Below are 20,835 nucleotides of genomic sequence, written 5' to 3' on the forward strand. Positions count from 1 at the left end.
TTATGGCTAGCTTTTGTTGCACAGATAATTTGTATTGACGTATTCTCTGCACCATTTAGCAAAACCTCCAACTTCCAAGGCCCAATAATAAAATAATTTGAGCGCTAAATACATTTGACAAGTAACAGTATACACTTAGGAATTGGCTCAGTGACACCTAGTATTCATCACCCATATTCTATTAAAGCAACCAGAGAGTTGCTGGTTGCCCACTTGTTTGTTGTTTCTATCCCATTGTTGCAATGCCCTCTTTCTGCAGAGTTCTGCAGAATAATAAATAAAGGGTTTGGTAAAATCCATTTCTCAGGATAGACTCATTACATCAAAACAATAATACTGATAATAAATTAATGAGCATTGTATTGAAGTAACTTCATTGGGTTCTATTTTTGCAAATATTTGTGTAAACCGCGAGGTTAAGCATAAAGAAGCAGTCAAAGCAACTGGTAGAACACCCGCAGAATCGATAGATGAGCCACAGGTGAAGTACACTGTAGAATAATGAAGTAAAAGGCCGATAACAGCATTGGATTATTGGCACACTTTAGTGCACAGTTGACATGGAAATCTCTAGTTGCAGGAGTGACAGTGAGTGTGCTCATCGTACTTGGAAGAATTGTTTGCAATGGCAAGACCAAGGAATTTTACTGTTTATAAATAGTCTGTATGTACCAGTAAATAAAAGGAAGCAATGAAATTTTTTCATAGGGCTGTATAATGTGCAACGTGTAATTCACCAATTTCTTTCATCTGACCTATTCTTTATTATAACTTTTTCAGCCTGACCCATCCTCTGGGATCCATCCCTCAATCAGAACAAAGCTTTTCCCCCTGTAATGGGTTCAGAAGAGGTGATAATCACTTACTTGAAAAGTGTTTGGAAGAGAAGATTGGCTGACCACCGAGCAAATTATTACATATTTCAGCAGGCTGCCAGCCAAACAGAAATGTTGCCATCTTACTGATGATGTAATTGTAATCAAGGAAGATCACGAAGTAGCAGTTAGGGATCTCATCAACAGACGAAGCCTCCAGAAAAAATTTAATGAAGCGGGCTTGTAAAGCACATAGGCAACAAGATCTTTTACCTCAAGACAGTAAATCTGCCCTTCAACAGAGACCCAATTATTTTAGTGTTGGTCAGAAAAAATGTATGTTGTAAGAATGTAAAAGGAATGGGTGGCTTCTTTAATACTGCAGCATGTTTTTTTCTTCTTCTGGTTCATTAGTAAACATCCTTTCGATGCTAATTAATGTGTGCAGGTTGTGTTCACACGCTACATACTTCATAGACAGCGTGCATTTGATTGAGCTACCACACATCATGCTTTATTCTTTGTAATTAGATCACAAGGTGACAAACAACTCAATGAACTGCAGTAGCTTGGTAATGTGATGCACAGTGAAGATAATTAAACGATACATTTGGTTTCAATTAGGAGAGCAACGGACATTAAATTTTCTCCACCAGGTAATTAACTGAACTTAGTGTCTAATTATGTTCATCAATTACGCAAATGTCACACCTGTTTGGTCTAATCGACTACCTAAGTGAACACGGGAAGTCATTTTTTTTGTTTATTGTCCGTAATTGCAAGGTGATTGGACCAAAAAGTCACCATGGCCGTGTCCGCAATTCGGAGTAGAGAGGTGTCCGCCCTACTGAGGTTTTGGTTAAAGCAAATGACTTAGAAAAAAATCGGGACTGAAGGAACATGTCTTTAATGCGGAGGTGTCTGCCTGGCAGAGGTGTCCCGAAGGGGAGGTTCTACTGTATATCAAAGTTTGAAATTTGAGCAATTTTTAGTCTTAATTAACCATCTTAACACAAAAGAGGCCGCCACAAAACCCCATACTAACTGTAACTTGTAATCCTGATATTTTGACTAATTCGGACACCGACTTGTTAACATGTCATTAGAGCCAAACTACCTGGTAGAATTGCAAACCAGATTCTGGTCATTCACAACCATTTTCTCTGTCAAGCTTACCAATTCAATCAAACAAACTTATATCAGACTTTTTGAACATTTCACCGCACATAAATTTTAATCGGGTCAATTCTCCCGCCGTAGCTGCGCATGCAAATAGAGTGTTTTCCGGATGGTGGCGTGTTGACCCGATTCAAATTTATATGAGATAAAAAATTCAAAAAGTCGGATATAACTTAAGTTTGTTTGATCGAATCTAATCTTGGTAAGCTTGATAAAGACAAAGGTTGTGAAGCATAATGGTTTTTGAAATTCAACCACAGTTATGGCTCTTACGACATGTTTACAAGTGTGGGACGGTTTTGGATTACAAGTTAGATTTACAGGCTGTTAGATTTACAGGCTTTTGTAGTAAGATGGCTAATTAAGACAAAAGATTGCTGAAATTTCAAACTTTGATAATATATTTATGTACTGTTGGGGTCATAAGTTGTGTCTGAATTAACATATCCCGAGAAGTCTGGTTCTGGCCTTCACTCTCTTGACTCTCTTGTTGTATGGGGTATGATAGGTATGGAATTTTTTTATTTCTTGTTAACCCTTTGGGTGCCTTATAGAGGTATGACGTACGTCCACTTTTTGGTAATAATTATGTGTGCCATATTGACGTTTGACGTATGTCCACATTTCATGTATGTAGTGTGCCAAGGTTTATCGTTATTCCCATTGATTTGGACGTTCCACTACATCCCTACACACGGGTAATTCTAAAATATAGTTAGATTAAAAATTCTCAGATGGCAGCACTGGGACGACATAGATGACTTGAACTCCAAATTCAAAAAGTGAAAAATGGTAGCCTGGATTGTTCTAGTAGCTATGGTTTTCTGCGTAGGCATGATATATAATACTAGATTTGAGGGTGAGGGGTGAAAGGATGTCTCGTGGGGTATCCCTAGGGAGGTGCCCTGAGGGTCTCGGGGTGGTCAGGGGTCGGAGCTGGACTGTGATTGTAATCATGCTGTTTTACTTTTAGGGCCTACAGCATCAAGCAGCACTACACTAGCCAAAGGCCAAATATGTATATGATAATCACTATTATGGTTTATAGGGTCTTATTTACAATATGCTTGCCATACTAGCAATAGTATAACAACTTTAAGAAAATTAAATTTCCTTAAGAAGCCTCGGCACAGGGGTTACATAAGCGGCCGGCACCCAAAGGGTTAATTAGCAGTTTTTGCCTCAAATCCCTGTGATATACTCCTAGGTGGAGAGAAGCAAGTAGGGAAAAGTGCCTCGCTCAAGGACACTAATGGTGTGTTCACACTGGATGCGAATTGAAACCGAATTCCGTAGAGCGCTCTCCGGAATACGAATTGGTTAATCCAGTTTCAGAACGGTCGCGTCACACTGGCCCGAATACGCATTCAAATCAGTTTAAAACGCGCCACACTCAATGCGTACTAACATCAAGCATTCAATTTCAATCTGCAGATCCTGCAAGAAGCAAATTCTCAACTACTAGTACATGTACATACATACATAAAAAAATACAAGAACAGTTTCATTCAGCATACATTCCTAGGCCATTTATCATTCAATCTTTGGTCGCTGTTTTAATCGCGTCAGACTGGCCAACTGCCGAAGACGTTTTGAAAACCCCGCACTAAGTTAGTGACTTAGGCTGATGTTACATAGGAATGAGCTACTCACGCCACATTTTTCATCAACTCACGGCTCATTTTCACGTGTCACTCCTCATTTGTCACGAGTGACCGCGGCGGTTTACATACAGATCATTTTTCGCTCGTTCATTTGTCACTTGGGTTTTCTTGGCGACGCACATGGACTCAGAAGAAGAAGAGATGGCAGCCATGCTGCTCCTGATGGAGAATAGAAAACGAAAGCGGAGGCGACGGACGAGAACAATGTGGTACATAAAAGTGCTGCATTTTTGCATTTTTTGTTTCTCATTTCCAATCGAAATTAGCTATTGTATTAATGTGTAAACTAATGAAAATGCCGGAAAGTAGCTTTACTCACAGTTTCGAAGGCGATATCACTACAAATGCACATGGACGTCCACTTTCTTTGCCAGCTCATTTCACAAAGAATGAACATGTCCATTCATCGCCTCACGCGTAAAATGACATGAAATGACGTGAGGCGACGAATGCGGGCAAAACTTACAAAATTCACTTCAATGAGAACAGGTCAATAGGTTTTCCAATGTCCATTCATCAGCTCACGAATGACAAGTGACAAATGAGTCGTGAGTCGATGAAACGTGAGGTCTATGTAACTTCAGCCTAAGTCACATGACCTCATGACGTCACAACATGAACAGGTCAGATCGTCGAATATTTTCCTATTCGCTCTAGGAAGAAGCTATATCCGCAGTAGTTCGCGTATGCTCAGGAAAATCTAATGAATATTAAATAAGGTCTAAAAATAGTTTTAGGAATACAATTATTATTACGTCAGCGATGGACTTTCCTGGTTGGACTTAGGAAATTTATGATGAAATGACTAGGACTGTGGACTTGGGGGGGGGCCGTCCCTTCCCTTACTTCGAGATTTTTTCCAAATGTGCTGGAAGACCGCCAACGGCAGACGAATTTGGAGTTGGTTTTCGAAGTTGTGTTCCGGCGGAGCATCAGGAGGAGAAGATGATCCACCGGCTGGTGACCTCTCGACTCGAACTTTATGGTGACTGCCCGGTTCTTTGATAGGGTCAGGCCACAGAAAACCCCAACACCTTCAGTTTTGCTGGTGTTGCCGCAAAACATCGCAGCACAACGCCACCCGACAACCCTTTTCTTCTTCTTCTCCATAATCTTCAGTTCTTATCGTGTATATATTGTGTAAGGACAGGATGGAATGTCAATGGTCAATGGCAGTTGTAAATAAAGTTGTAAATAAAAGATTTTTATGAGTTTTTTTCGCGGGAATGTAAACCACGGCGACCGCGAAAATGTTCATGTTGTGACGTCATCAACGAAAACGTCGTCGGCGTAGCGCGATTTCAACGGCATCGAAACAGGCCGTCCGGGCGGGATTAAAACCATCAATTTCTAGAAAATGTGCATTTCGATTCGAAAACCTTACCAATTTATGAGAAAGTGATGTAGTCATTTGTCAAAAACAGCTAAAACATTATATGGTGAAATTTGACACGAGTTACCCTTTAAATCATCAGCAATACAATATTCTAAATGAATTAGAGTTATTTGAGCACATTCAAATTTTTCACTAAATTGACCAAAAATGTAGTGTAAATGGAGGCAAGACCACCATTGATTTTTTATGCCTTTTAGCAGTTAAATTGTCAATGTTTGACCGCGACGCATCAAATACTGCATGGGGTTGTGAATCTGAAATTTTGATATGATATTCTGGACAGTCGGGCAAATAAATGGTGAAAAGTAAACTGGTAGTTGACCACGGAATTTTTTGATAATCGACAAATTGGACAGACATTGATATTTCCACTCTTTTCAGCCAACTGGCAGAAAAATCTCAAAACAAGCCCCCTATTGCCAAATTAGCAAATTTCAAAATTAATTTTTTCATCAAACAATTTCTTTATATCTGTAGAATTGCCACAGCAAATATTTTTCAATACCTCTCCAAATATGTACTTGAGAGTTAAAAACATACTCGCGTCTAAACTTAATTGATAGGTCTCGACCCTCCAACCTATGAATATTCATTGTTGGTATTGTCTTGTATTATGGGAGCACGTAGGGAGCATCCATTAAGTATGTACGCACTGAGGGAGGGGGTCTATGAAAAACCGTACACTATGCGTACAGGGGGAAAAGGGGGGTATATAGTCTTGTGTACGTGCGCAACCCAAGAACCATTTTCTGAACAAATTAGAAAATGCTTAAAAATGATGGATTACCGTGATAATCAAGGGAATCATACTGATATTGCTCATGAGGCTGGAACTTACACGAGATAAACTTGACTGGGTTCTGATGACACTCCACTACAAGGCTTATAGCTGTTTCCAGCGCCATTTTCCCACTTGCGAATGTCAGCATTTAATGCGCAGTCCGCCTGCCGCTCCAACTGTGGCGCAGCAGGAAGGAAATAGGCAATTCATTGAGTAATAAAGTGGTCTCTAGGCGTACGCTCGTATAGTAGGGGGAGAAGGTTTGAGGCAATGCGTACAAGGTGCATACAGGGGGAGGGGATCTAAAAATCGGCATTTCACTTAGCCCAATGGATGCTCCCGTAGACGCAAACCTATAATAACCAATCGCACATTGATGCATGCAGGGCGTGGTACTAGTAACTGGTCTATAGACACCGAAGGTATGCTGTATATATAAATAATTGCACATTTGAACAATGCGGCGAACATATTTTGAGATAAAAATAATGTTTGATGACCAAAAATTAGCCGTTGGAGGGGGGGGGGGGCGGCGCTTGGATCCGCGCCTGTTCATGCTGTATAAAGCTGTACCGTACCCCATATGATATAGGCCTAGAGACGGGTCATACTAATTCCCGACCTACCCCGACTTTTCCCGACCTTTACCGACTTGTGGAAAATGCTGCCAAAATATAGTGTTTCTATCATCAGAATATTTATATTTGTACTGTTTACATACACATACAGCACGTCTGTTAATTTCAAGACTTTTGAACGATGCTAAGTTGAGCAAATCAACTCCAATAATTACATCTATTGACCGACCGCAATTTTCTGCAGGTCGGCAATCTTTGTTAGTTGTGGTTGTCGCTTCTTGTAAACTGTACATGCATATGCTCGTGTCCGGCCTTGTCTGAACCCAGCATTAATGGCAGGAAAATAGCACGTGGCTGGCTTTGGCGCTAGTTGTAATGGAATTTTTAAACTATTTTAAAACTTTTCGTTTCGAGATATTAGTCGTACTTCCACCTATCAAATCCCCGTGTCTTTTGCGCTTACACCTATGAATTGCCGTGTCTAAATACACCCGTGTGTCAAATCCCCGTGTCTATTAGCCCCATCGAGCTCGATGGGGCTAATCAGGGGCTAATTTAGACCCGTGTTCAACACAGGTTTTTTGATAGGTGGAATCTGAATAGACACGGCAATTGCAAGTTCTAAGATCCGGCGACAGGTGGCGCGGTGTTGTTGCCTCGGTATTGCGCCCCCTCCAACGGGAAAGAAACACAGGAGAACTCCCTACCTACAGCACACCTGTCGCCGGGGCTATTAACCATTATCTAACACAACTGATAGGTGTAAGTGCGCCGCGGGTTTTATGACACACGGCGAAGACACGGGTCTTGAAAAAACACGGGGTTTTATGATAGGTGGAACTACGACTATCATCAGACTTTGAACAAGATTCTTTCCCATGTGAATTCATACCCAAAGTCATAAAAAATATAAAGTTCTCTTATTGACTTCAACGTTGGTTTAGTGTCATGACACCTTCGCTCCCTTCCACTCACGAAAGTGATGAGATCTCGGATGAGATGTCGAAGTGGTCAGCAATTAGTGTCATGACACCTCTTCCTCCCTTCTACTCACTAATATAAAGTGATGAGATAATGAAATGGTCCACAATTAGTGTCATGACACCTCTCCCTCCCTTTTACTGACGAAAGTGATGAAATGGTCAAAAATTAGGTTACAGGAAAATTCGTCCCCGGATAATTTGTCCCCGGAAAATTCGTCCCCAAGGAAAATTCGTCCCGGGAAAATTCGTCCCCAAGAATAATTCGTCCCCAGAAAATTTGTCCCCGAGGATAATTTGTCCCTGGAAAGTTCGTCCACGAGGATAATTCGTCCCCAGAAAATTTTACAAAGTTGAAAGTTTCTGACTTTACTTTCTAAGACCTCCACCTACTATGAAAAGAGTGGAGTAGGTAACTAGCTAGTAGCGTAGTCAATAGAGATATAACACTGAATGTGAAAAGTCGAAAGTAGTAAGTAGTAGTTATTACTGGAAAGTAATGTCAGAAACTTTCAACTTTTGTTTCATTTTCCGGGGACGAATTATCGTCGGGGACGAATTTCCCAGGGACGAATTATCCTAGGGGACATATTTTCCGGGGACAAATATTCTGGGGACAAAATTTTCCTCAGGGACGAATTTTCCAGGGACAAATTATCCTCGGGGACGAATTATCCGGGGACAAATTTTCCTAGGGGACAAATTTTCCGGGGACGAGTTTTCCGAGGACGAATTTTCCTAGAGCCCAACAATTAGTGTCATGACACCTCTCCCTCCCTTAGTTTTACTCACGAAAGTGATGAGATGAAGCGGTTTTCAACAATTGGTGTTACCAGACAGAATTGAACAGTCATATCAAACAAGTCATTTATTTCAAAAGATATACATTAAATGCTACAAAATGAAATAAAGGACAACCCAGGGATTACAAGTAGAAGTACAAGAAGTGACTCCTTCTCCTTCTACACCACTGCATTTCGTAAGGGCTCCTGTTTTCTGCAAAATAAAGTTGATCAAAGTATTCATTTCCTGCCATGGCATATCTCACCATCGGTCATCAGGCCTTTCAGTTACATGGAGATCAATACAGCCTGTATTTTTTCACCCTATTTTGGGCATTTTTTATACCTCGCTATAATAGCCTCTTCTGTATGGATGGAGCACAATCACTTGTAAAAAAATGCAAGGAAGGTAATATAATGTTATGATATCCCTCTCAAGAACTTGCGGATTCTGTTATGTAAATAATAACTTTAAAACTCTCATTCTTTAAAAGAAGGAACTTTTATTTATAATATCTAACTTTTAGACTGAGAAGAATAAAATATGCTTATGGATCATCATGGCCTTATAAGTTCTACTACATGTACCTGCAGAGTGTGCCATGTGCTCACAGTTGTAGCAGACGACAAACTAGTTTAAAAAACCGTGTCCCCAAATTACTAATATAGGGAGCCAAACATGTACATATGCACATAACATTCAAACTAGAGACGAGGTCGGCATGCTAGTCTTACGCATATCAGGCTTCTTGGATTCACTTGGACTAACTGTGATGGAATGATGTTTGACTTGCGCAATGATGTGTTTTCCGGAAATCTCTACCAGGAACCATTGTAAACATGCCCGTGTACAGTAAGTTCGTCGGCCGATCAAGTTGGGAATGATAAAAAATCCTGCTTTATTTTCAACTTTTGGCATGATTTTTTCATTTTATAACACTTTATTGTATATGTACAGTTCAGTGTCTGTTCAGCTGAGCGTATTTTGGGCGCAGGGGCCTATTTTGGGCGGATTTTTAAAGGGTCTAATTTGGGCATTTTGCTCTTTCAATACGACGTTTACCGGCGTGGGGAACATGCAATTGAGAGGCCTGGTCATTGTCATCCATGTAGATAGCTGCACCCATATTGAAGGGGGACGTACTGGTAGTATGAAAGTGGGGGACGTTGTGACTGGGGGACGTTATGACTGGACACCTCAGAGTTACATGCATGTTCCATCCATTCATTCAGTCCATCCATTAAAGGCCCAGTCCATATGATCCATATAATATTTTCTTTGGCACACAGTAACAAACTGTTCATTTTACTTGGGCCGTTTTATTTAAATTATGAGGAGTATTATTGTGAACTTTCAGCGGGCGACTGGGTTAAATTGAACACACTTGAACTCAATAAATGGATAACCCTCGGTTTTATGTTACTGATTCACCAGTACTCAATAAACAATGGGTAAAAATTGAGTGTTATGTACCATAGCAAAAGGGCTGAGAACCATGCATAGACTTGCTTTCAATCGTTTTTATTTTTACCAAAAATTATTCTGACCAAAGATGTTTTCAACCCTAGGTCTGCTAACTATCTCAATTAACCAGCCTAGTAATTAGACGCGGAGGCTGTTGACAGCACAACCATACTACCAATGAAATAGAAGCAATTAAATTTTATCCAATCGCTCAGCAGTAATTACAGTTCCAACCAATCATCAGCTGTTAGCCTAGTGAGAACTGGTTTAAAAGTGAATTTCTTCATACTCGTATCGACTATCGACTACACAGTACCTCATCGAATCGTAAAAATGCCAGCCAGAAGCAGCAAGTACAAGAGACAGACGAAGAAGTCGTGGCCATGCGGCACCTGTAAGAACAAATGCGGAGAAGTGGATGTGATATTCTGCGAAAGTTGCCTAACCTGGTTCCATTACAAGTGCCAAGACCTGACAAAGAAAGAATTCGAAAACCTCGGCAACTGGGAAGTTGGTTACTGGAATACTGGTGCACTACCTGCGTCCTTACTTCGTTGCCATCACAGCCGAAATCGTTCGACTTCAGCGTGTCACACCAACGTTTGAAAGATGCTGCGGAAGTGTCACGTGAAAGGTTTGAACAGGCCGTCAAACTTGAAGAAATCCTGCTGCGACACACTCCACTGATGAAATCTGCCCGACTAACTGTTCTCCAGGATCATCACGTCGTTGACGACCATGCCAAGAAGGTTTTGTTGACCTGCGGAGGTGGCAAGCAACGGAACAGAATGCCTGTCGTGGTTCCAGGGGACGGGAGCTGTCTGTTTTCGTCTGTTTCAGTGACTCTCTGCAACAACACGGGCCTAGCCAAGGAGTTACGCGTTCGAACGGCAATGGAGATATTTAACAACCAAGACCACTATGAGAGAGTCAACGACCATCCGGTATAGACATCACTCTGCCCCAGCTACGATGCCGCATTATACGACTGCGTCCAAGGGAAAAAGTCATCTGGATGGATCCTTCAACAGTCGTGCTGACGCGGCTAATCGCCATCTACCCTCCGGTCAACGGTTTGCAAGATCCAGCTGTCAATTGTCTCGGGGGGGGGGGGGGGTCACGACGGACTAGAACGAGGGACGTGGACGCCAAACCACTTTGTACCTCTCCTAAAGCACGAGACAGCACCACAGGAAAGCCCCGTGACTATCGCCGATGACACGCCACGCCCTTTCAAGATGAATCAAGCAGAAGAACCTACCAAACGATCAAATAAGCGTCCAAGACGACCCGTGACTATCGCCGATGACGCCCTAAGAGGAATCGAGCAGAACCTACCCAACGATCAAATAAGCGCCCAAGACCCAACACTTCAAGCCCAAAGCAGCCATTTGTCGTTGAATTTTCGCCTATCTTACCAGAGATAGGAATAACTTCGCTGTTGGTTGACAACAACAGCAGTCAAGATGCCATGATCAACAGCGAAGTCAAAGATAACGAGATTTTGATCGCACCAGACAAGGTCGAATTGCCGCCATGATCAACAGCGAAGTCAAAGATAACGAGATTTTGATCGCTCCAGACAAGGTCAAATTGCCGCCGAGGTCACCAACGATAACGCTCAATAACTCAGCCGACAGCAGCCTTCCGGACTCTCCAGACACCGTGAACACGACAGATTGTAAGATGCGATGTAAAACGGTCGATTTCTAGATACAGAGACACTAATCCGGAAGATCCTGAGGAACACGGAAACACCAACGCATGACGCAATTCCACTGGGACAGAAAGAGAACGTTTTTTTCACGATTGATAACACCAGAAACGTAGAACGGAGGAGTCGGGGACAACGTAGTGTGTTTTCGGACGATTGCGGCGTTTGGGACGGAACTAAATCGTCTACAAAGCACGTGGACTTCTTAGAAAGGGACAATATGGTCACCTTGGTCGCTAAAAAGAACGGACTTTATTGCCGCGGGAAAACGCCTTTGGAACCCCAACCAGAAGCAGGAGAAATCACGACACTCAGGAAATTTCATAATCATAGCACGCTTCGGCGAGACATATCTTACAAGAAACGTGTTTCCTGGTTAGACGGCGGTTCTACGATTGTGGTTGTAGAGTACATTGGAAAATACCCCACAACACCAAGCATACACGGGAACGCAAAAAAGTCCAATATCGAATACGTGCGAACAGACCAACGCGTGAAGGAAACCATTGGACAATTAGCGCGCACTGAGAAAATGCCACGTCAAATATATTCGGATATGCTCCTGAACGATTCCATGAACGTGCCAAGAGACCTTAAACAAGTGCAAAACGTGAAGCCTGCAGCAGATACAAATGAAATGGCCAGGGCCATTGTGCTCACCTCATGTGGAGGAAAGATGGATAAAGAGCATGGTATTGTGTCATGTAGTGTTAGGTTTGATGTAGGTCCAAGCAATTACAATTTCCCCAAAATGGCCAATTTACAATACATTCGACCTCTGTGACCTTGAAAAGTAGGTCAAATCAAAGAAGACCCGGGTGACACATTGAATGGTTGTTAGAATTAGATGTACCTATGATATAAAATTGGTGCCAATCGGGCAAGTCATTACTAGGAATAATGGCATTTTGAAGAGATTAGGATTTGGCCCCCTCCCTGGAGGCCAAACGGCAAATCAGATCGCACCAAACTTCGGTACCTAAGATCACCTGACCAAGGGGTACATGTGTACTTAATTTGTGATCAATAGTCATTGCAGTTAAGAAACGTGCCATAGTTACGGCCTGACGGCGAATTTACGCCATTTGACCTCTGTGACCTTGACAAGAAGGTCAAATTAAAAAACTGTGTGACATATACTGTATGGTGGTTAGATGTACCCATGATATCAAATTGGTGGCAATCGGGCAAGAAGTTAAGGAATAATCACATTTTTAAGGTTTTTGGATTTTGCCCCCTGGTGGACAAGTGGTGAATCATATTGGACCAAACTTCGGTCCCTAAGATCACCTGACTAAGGGGTAAATGTGTACCAAATTTGGTATCAATAGCCATTGCAGTTTAGAAACGTGCCATCGTTACATCCTAACGGCCAATTTACACCATTTGACCTCTGTGACCTTGAAAAGGAGGTCAAATCAAAAACCCGGAGGATATATGATGCACCTTTGCTAGAAGTACCTACCATATTTTTTTCAAAATTTCCCGACAACTATTAAGGGAGATATTGCATATTTTCACTTTTAACGTTTGGCCCCCTGGTGGCCAAACCATGAAACGAATCGGACCGAAACTTGGTCTCCAAGGTGTCATTACATAAGGGTACATGTGTACCAAGTTTCAACTCAATAGCTTTAACAGTTACGAAACGTGCCCTGCTAACGGACGACGGACGACGACGGACGACGACGACGACGACGACGACGACGGACGCCACGGTATGGGATAAGCTCACCTCTGCTAAGAGGTGAGCTAAAAAGAGAAACGAGGAACGGGGAAATATTGGCCATCGTTGCAACATCGCCGACGAAGTTCTGCATCTTCTGAGCCAGTTCCAATCAGACAAATTCATTCAAGAGCCCGTGTATACCACAAAAGGGAAGCCGCCGTCGATGATTTGCTACACGGAAGAGCAGCTACACGAACTCGCCAATTGCGCAACTGAAAAAAAACATCGTAGGACTAGGAGTCGACAGAACATTTTATCTCGGACCGTGTTACGTTACACTACTGATTTACAAAAGTACGAAATTCTTACGAAAAACAACGCAAGACAATCCGATAATGCTCAGCCCGCTATTCCTACACTGGGATGCCACGTATTTCACGTACAGTCGTTTTTTTACGCACCTCAAGGAAAAAATGGACTGTGAATTTAATAGTACATGTACTACAATCGAACTCAGAGTTAACGAAATGCTAGTCGGTTCCAACGAGGAGAAAGCCTGGAAAAAAGCCATTGAATCTAGCTTCCCAAATGTCACCGTCCTGCTATGCACTCGGCATCTTGAAGAAAATGCGAAAAGGCACGTGAATGCAGAGACTACGGATAAAAAGAAACAAGCCCGTGTAATCAAAGACGTTTTTGAATTACTGACGCTCAACGATTCTGTTATCTTCGAGGACAAATCCCGATCTCTTATCGTAAACTTTCGAACGGAATTGCCGCAATTTGCCATTTATTTGGAAAGGAAACTCATACCCGCCCTCCGCACTCACGTTTTCGAACCACAACAGAAACACAGACTCCCTCTCAAATGGACTAATAACAACTGTGAAAGTATGAACCACGTCTTGAAACTCGCAATCAATTGGAAGCCGCAAAAGATTACCGACCTCGTGTCAAAACTGCATGATATTGTACGGGTCCAATACAAGGACACGAGGCGAGCCCTGTATGGCAAAGGAAACTTCCAACTTGCCACAGCCTTTCAAAAGCACCGCATTACTATAGCCGCGTTCTCACTAGACGTTTAAATCGCTTTGGACCAGTTCCAAATCGTTTTATCCCGCTAAATCGCTTTACCCATTCACACCAAAAACGCTTCTGAATCGCCGTATTCAAAACACTTCCTAAACCGTTTTCGAAGTCGATTCAGCTAGATCGCATTGGCCGAATCGCTTTGTATTTGTGTGTGAATGCCCGGAGCGATTTATCCAGATCGCATCACCTACACGCATGCGCATTATCTTCTTCCTGTTTTAGCACTGGAGAAACACGCGGGAGTATCTGTCATTGAATGTCAGTTTTGTGCACTACATTTTCCATATTTTCGGTTTGTTTCTTCTCATCCATTTGTCAGTTCACCATGGCCACTTGGGGCACCAACAAAACAACGGCCCTTGTAGAGATTTGGTGCGATGAGGACGTCGAAGCACAGCTTGAAGGCGTGCACAGGAACATCGCTGTGTACAACAGAATTGCAATGCTGCTGGCCCAGAGAGGCTATGAACGTACTGGCAAGCAATGTAGAAGTAAAATTAAGGCGTTGAAGCATAATTATCACCAGGATAACAATGCTAGGTCCAGGTCGGGGCATGGGGGGCGCCCGAGGACAAGGATCATGGAAATTCTAGATGAAATTCTAGGTACAAGGCCTCTCACCAACCCCCTGAAACTAGTTGATACTGTAAAGAAAGTGACAACCGATGCTATTGATAGGCCTGTTGTTGGTGATCTGGTAGAGCCAGGAATTCTCTCCGAGGATGAAGAAGAAGCAGCCGTACATGCCGTAGATGAAGATGATGACGACGTCAATATTTCCTCTTTTTCTGGCACAGAAGCTGGAGGTAGGTGTCTTGGCATGGGACCTCTGAAACTGAACTAACTAGGCCTAGCAAGCTAATGAACGTGGTGGAATGGACAGCACATCCCAAAAGATCATAGGTTTGCTATCAGTTCTTCTTTCTACCTTATACTACGTACCATGACTAGGCCTTTTAAGGTCCTACTTTAGGAAGAGCACAATAATTGTATTTATTTTATGAATATCATTAGCAAATAGCCTAATGACCTGCTAACCATTTTTCTTGTTCAATTTCAGCAACCAATGAAGACGGCCGACGGAGCAGAAGTGTAACACCAGGCAGTGGGCCTAGTAGGCCAGCTAGTGCATGTAGTGGTAAGCTAGCATTATATCATTCTATAACGAAGCGAGCATTATATCATTCTATAACGAATGCGGTGTTGTGATTCAGTGTGATCAAAACATAAGTCCATAGATTTGAAACTAGCTGACATGTAACAACAGTAGTCTATTCATGTTCAATGATTAAACTTTGTTTCCTTTACAGCAACTGGAATCGACTATGCAAAAATATCAAATCAGCCTCAGTCGGACTCCAGTTCCACTACAGTGAATGGCGAGTAGGCCGAAAGTGAGCTACATGGTACATGCAATGTATGTATGTACTGTTTAGAAGACAGACTGCTGAATTGCTTTGGTATTGGACCTCATATTTCTGAAAGCTACTATGAATGATCACTAATGAATTATTTTCTTTGAATTAAAGATTTCAAGAAGAAATCAAGGAAGAGGAAATCTTCTACGGAGGAGCCCAAGATGGTTGGCCTGCTTCAGGATTACATGATGCAGCAAGAGACACTTCACGAAAAAATGATGCGCCATGAAGCGGAACAACGGAAGTCTGAACAAGAGGCAATTGAGAAACGCCAAGCTCAGGAATTCCAGCAGCAAATGCAGATGTTTCGCATGATGTTCGGGGTTATGAACCCAATGGCTAACCAGGCGACAGGTATGAGCTCATACAGTGTTGGCAATTCTTTGTTTAAACTGCTTAAGTCTGAATCATTTTGTGCTACCTTATCCAAGACTGAATATCTGGTTTATTCTATAAATCGGTCTCCTGAACTGTAATTGACCACAATGTAGTCAATCATTTACGTCGATTTCCTTCAGCCCAAAACATGATGTCTGGTGCCTTCAATACAACGCCTCAGATGCCAGCTCCAATGGCAATGCAGTATCCACAACATCAGCAAACACCCATGTTTACTGGAAGTGTGCCTGCAAGAACAAGTACCCCGATAAGACCAGCGCCAGCATATGCATCCGGTACAAGTACTTCGGCCCAGCAACAAGTTCCAGCAAGAGAACCAAGAAGCCTGTTCAATTCCATCAAGAGCAGTTTCGATGTTCTGAATGCGGATGGAATTGACATGACCCCAATGTATGACAGGTCCTTTGAGAGTGAATATAAATAAAAGGGGCAACCTAAATTGTGACTCGCTCTACCAAAACTAGGCGCTTGTCGCATCTGAACTTGACAGGTTGATACGGACTTGTTGTTCATTTCCCTATTGTAGACCTTTTGTGAAATCTATTACAAACTGATTTGGTTACATTTCACCAAAGGTCTACAATAGGGAAATGAACAACAAGTCCGTATCAACCTGTCAAGTTCAGATGCGACAAGCGCCTAGTTTTGGTAGAGCGGGTCACAATTTATGTATACCTCTCTACTGCTGAACTCCTGCCAATATTGGCCAATTGGGTCATATGAATAAAAAGTAGCATAGAGTTTATCCGACCAAGAGGCGACCCAAGCTTTAGCTTTTACTAGTCTTTAAAATAGAGTTGTTGTCAATTCAGGACTGTCAGGGTCTTTGAACAGTTCACATTTGTTTGCTAATGCTTGCAATGTACATCAAACAGTTCAGGACTTGAACAGTCATGAATAGACAACAACTCAATCAGCAACTTCTACTTCAGTGGTACCGGTACTTTGTATGAAGGTTACACAGATTCTTGATTAACTCATGTATTTTCCAAAGACGTTATTTTTAAAAATCTTTTATTTTGTAAAGAAATTATATTGTACAATGTTTGATACTGATTGTCGAGTTTTGTAATTACATGTATGTACTAGTATGTACTGTTCACCTGGCCATTTCCACGAATTGTTGTAAGACCCTCTGCTGCTGTTTTCTGGGTTGACAGCAATTCTTAAACGATGAATGTCAAACTCCTATACTAGTAATTTGTCATGCAAGTTTCCAGGTGTTGACATCATATTTTTAAAATCGTATTTTCTGCAAAATACCCAGGAGATTTTACAGAGATTTTCGTTCTCTCATGTATTTTGCAGGTGCAAGTATTAATCCACCTCTCCAGGCTATGTGCACTTGAAAAGTTGACCGACCACGATCTTCTTTCAAATACGAATGTACTTTAGCAGTTCATTGTATTAAACACAAAATCAGTCTTCAAAAAAGTTTCTTGTGTTCTCTTAATCATGAATTAACAATCATTACAATGTCAACAGAAATTGGAGAATACATTCTTGCAGAAATGTTAATGCTGGATTAGAATCGTCCGCTTTTCTGACAGTGTACATTTCTGACAGTTCACATAAGATAGCTAGATGTGGATTACCAAGATGCCAACACTCATCAGTGATTAAAATGCCTGGTCAACGAGTTCCTTATTGCATCACCACCAATTGCATGATTTTCTCCAACGTTGACAACTTGGTTGACCATCCTTACGATGGGCTCCTGGGCTTCAATTGCACGTACCTCTTCATTCCAATGGTTATTGTATGCCTGCTTGTACACTTCACAGGCATTGTGAAGAATGGTACATGCCAAGACTACATTGTGAATGTTGCTAATGTCAAAGTCACTCTTTTTGAGAAGGCAGCGCCAACGCCCCTTTAGCCGTCCGAAACTATTTTCAATCGTCACCCGGGCCCTGCTATGTCTGTAGTTATACCTCCTCTGTGCTGCATTAAGTTGTCCGCGGTGTGCATACGGCTTCATAAGCCATGGTAATAACGGGTAAGCTGGATCCCCAATTATTACCAGCGGAATGTCCTGTCCACCAACACGTCTTGGACGATGAGGCAAAAGTGATCCCTCCTCTGCCAAATGAAAGAATGTCGAATTGGCCAAAATCCGAGCGTCATGGGCCCGACCAGCAAATCCAAAAAAGACGTCGGTAAATCTGCATCAATAGTCACACACCGCTTGCATTACAACTGAATGATAGTGGTTTCTGTTGAAATAGTCCGCTGGGTGTTCTACTGGTGCCTTGATGGGGACATGCATTCCATCAATGGCGCCTGCACATTGTGGAAAACCCCATGTGTCATTGTATCCAGCTACAACTTCGTTCAGACGATCGCCAGTTGGGAACTTCAGGTAGGAATCGAGCAATTCCTCGCATATTGCTGAACAAGTATCGTGGATGATTGCGCAAATGGTTGAACGACCAACACCAAAATGTTCTTTCAGCGTTCTATACTCAATGCATGTGGCTAACTTCCACAGGGTGATGGCCAATCTCTCATCCACACGAATTGCCCTTCTCATTCTGGTGTGCTGTCTCTCAATACGATGCCGCAGCCTGTCGCACAAATACATAAAGAGTTCCCGAGACATGCGAAGATTTTCAAGCCAGTGTGAATCTTCTCGCCATAAAAATCCGTCCATCACACTGTCCAATATACTCGAAGCCGGGGTACACACCACATACGCCGTTCCATACGGAGCCGAGGCCTGTTCACCTCCTGCATACCGACAATGAACAACAACATGAATGCGAATGCCCTTTGTCGCATGATTAAAGTTCGCATCATTTGGTCCCTCCTAGCACGTCTCCGACGCAAAAATGCTGCATACTGATGTTGTCTGCGGCGGACAAACATACCATTCATTGCCATGAACATTGCCATGAACATCCGCAGCCTTGCTTCTTGCATATTAGGTTCCATGTTAGGCCTATTCCCATTATTATTCTCCTCGACATCAAATGGAGACAAGACCACAATTGATTTTTTAAGCCTTTTAGCAGTTAAATTGTCAATGTTTGACCGCGACGCATCAAAGAATGCGTCAATTAGTGAAACTGAAATTCGTATATGATATACGGGTTAGTCTTGCGAGTAACTGGTGCGATTTGAATTGGTGATTGACCACGGAAATTTTTTGATAATCGACAAATTAGACAGACTTTGATATTTCCACTCTTTTCAGCCAACTGGCAGAAAAAACTCAAAACACGCCCCCTATTACCCAATTAGCAAAATTCGAAATTAATTTTTTCATCAAATAATTTCTTTATATCTGTAGACTTGCCACAGCAAATATTTTTTCAATACCTCTCCAAATATGTACTTGAGAGTAAAAAACATGCACTCGTCTAACAGATAGGCCTCGACCCTCCAACCTATGAATATTCATAAGTGGTCTTGTCTATAAAGATATAAAGAAATTATTTGATGAAAAAATTAATTTCGAATTTTGCTAATTGGGTAATAGGGGGCGTGTTTTGAGTTTTTTCTGCCAGTTGGCTGAAAAGAGTGGAAATATCAAAGTCTGTCTAATTTGTCGATTATCAAAAAATTTCCGTGGTCAATCACCATTTTATTTTTCACCATTTACTTGCCCGACTGTCCGGAATAACATAATATTAATTTCAGATTCACAACACCACGCGTTCTTTGATGCGTCGCGGTCAAACATTGACAATTTAACTGCTAAAAGACTTAAAAAATAAATTGTGGTCTTGTCTCTATAATTTACACTACATTTTGGGTCAATATAGTGAAAAATTTGAATGTGCTCAAATCACTCTAATTCATTTAGAATATTGTATTGCTGATGATTTAAGGTCAAAACAAGCTAAAATAATGAGAAAAAAACTTAATTTGACCCAAATAAGAGTCAACCTAACCCCGGTCTAAGTTCGGTTTCATTTTTACAAGTCTTGTTGTGTTGCCATTCATTTTGTAATTTCTTTGAAACTACTTAGGCCTTGATTCTGAAAGTTGTGCCCTAAGCAGCAAAGATATTCCTAAATCACATCCTAAATTTTCAGCTCCATAGCTTGCTTATTCTGGCCAGGGCAGGTCTTTGAATTTGGTGCTGTTGGCTGCAAAATCATGACTTTTTGTCGATTTTGTCCTCTTTCGTCGCTTTGGCATAGTTGTACCACTCTTTGAAATGTCTGTAATTTCTCCAAAAATGTCCAGATATGACTTTCCTTTGTTGGAGAGTTGTGGGATGTCATGTACATTAGTTTGAAAAAAATCTCAAAATGTTAACCCCTGAAATGTACCTTCATTGAGACAAGACCACTAATGAATATTCATAGGTTGGAGGGTCCAGGCCTATCTATTAGACGAGTGCATGTTTTTTACTCTCAAGTACATATTTGGAGAGGTATTAAAAAAATATTTGTTGTGGCAAGTCTACAGATATAAAGAAATTATTTGATGAAAAAATTAATTTCGAATTTTGCTAATTGGGTAATAGGGGGCGTGTTTTGAGTTTTTTCTGCCAGTTGGCTGAAAAGAGTGGAAATATCAAAGTCTGTCTAATTTGTCGATTATCAAAAATTTTCCGTGGTCAATCACCATTTTATTTTTCACCATTTACTTGCCCGACTGTCCGGAATAACATAATATTAATTTCAGATTCACAACACCACGCGTTCTTTGATGCGTCGCGGTCAAACATTGACAATTTAACTGCTGAAAGGCTTAAAAAATCAATTTAACTGCTTAAAGGCTTAAAAAATCAATTGTGGTCTTGTCAAGACCACAATTGAATTTTTAAGCCTTTTAGCAGTTAAATTGTCAATGTTTGACCGCGACGCATCAAAGAATGCATCAACTAGTGAAACTGAAATTCGGATATGATATACGGGTTAGTCTTGCGAGTAACTGGTGCGATTGA

At 41.6% G+C, this 20,835-nt stretch overlaps 2 protein-coding genes across 2 annotated transcripts in view; both read right to left on the bottom strand.

Moving 5' to 3' along the window:
- The window catches only part of LOC135496454 (retinal rod rhodopsin-sensitive cGMP 3',5'-cyclic phosphodiesterase subunit delta-like), a 45,773-nt gene that overhangs the window by 19,511 nt on the left and 5,427 nt on the right, over positions 1–20,835 (bottom strand). The gene's annotated exons all lie outside the window — the stretch shown is intronic.
- On the bottom strand, positions 17,548–18,468 carry LOC135497170 (uncharacterized). Its single transcript, XM_064786915.1, is given in 1 exon segment — positions 17,548–18,468. A coding segment is annotated over 1 exon segment (921 nt).

Source organism: Lineus longissimus, chromosome 12, assembly GCF_910592395.1.
Source record: "Lineus longissimus chromosome 12, tnLinLong1.2, whole genome shotgun sequence".
Lineage (NCBI taxonomy): Eukaryota > Metazoa > Nemertea > Pilidiophora > Heteronemertea > Lineidae > Lineus > Lineus longissimus.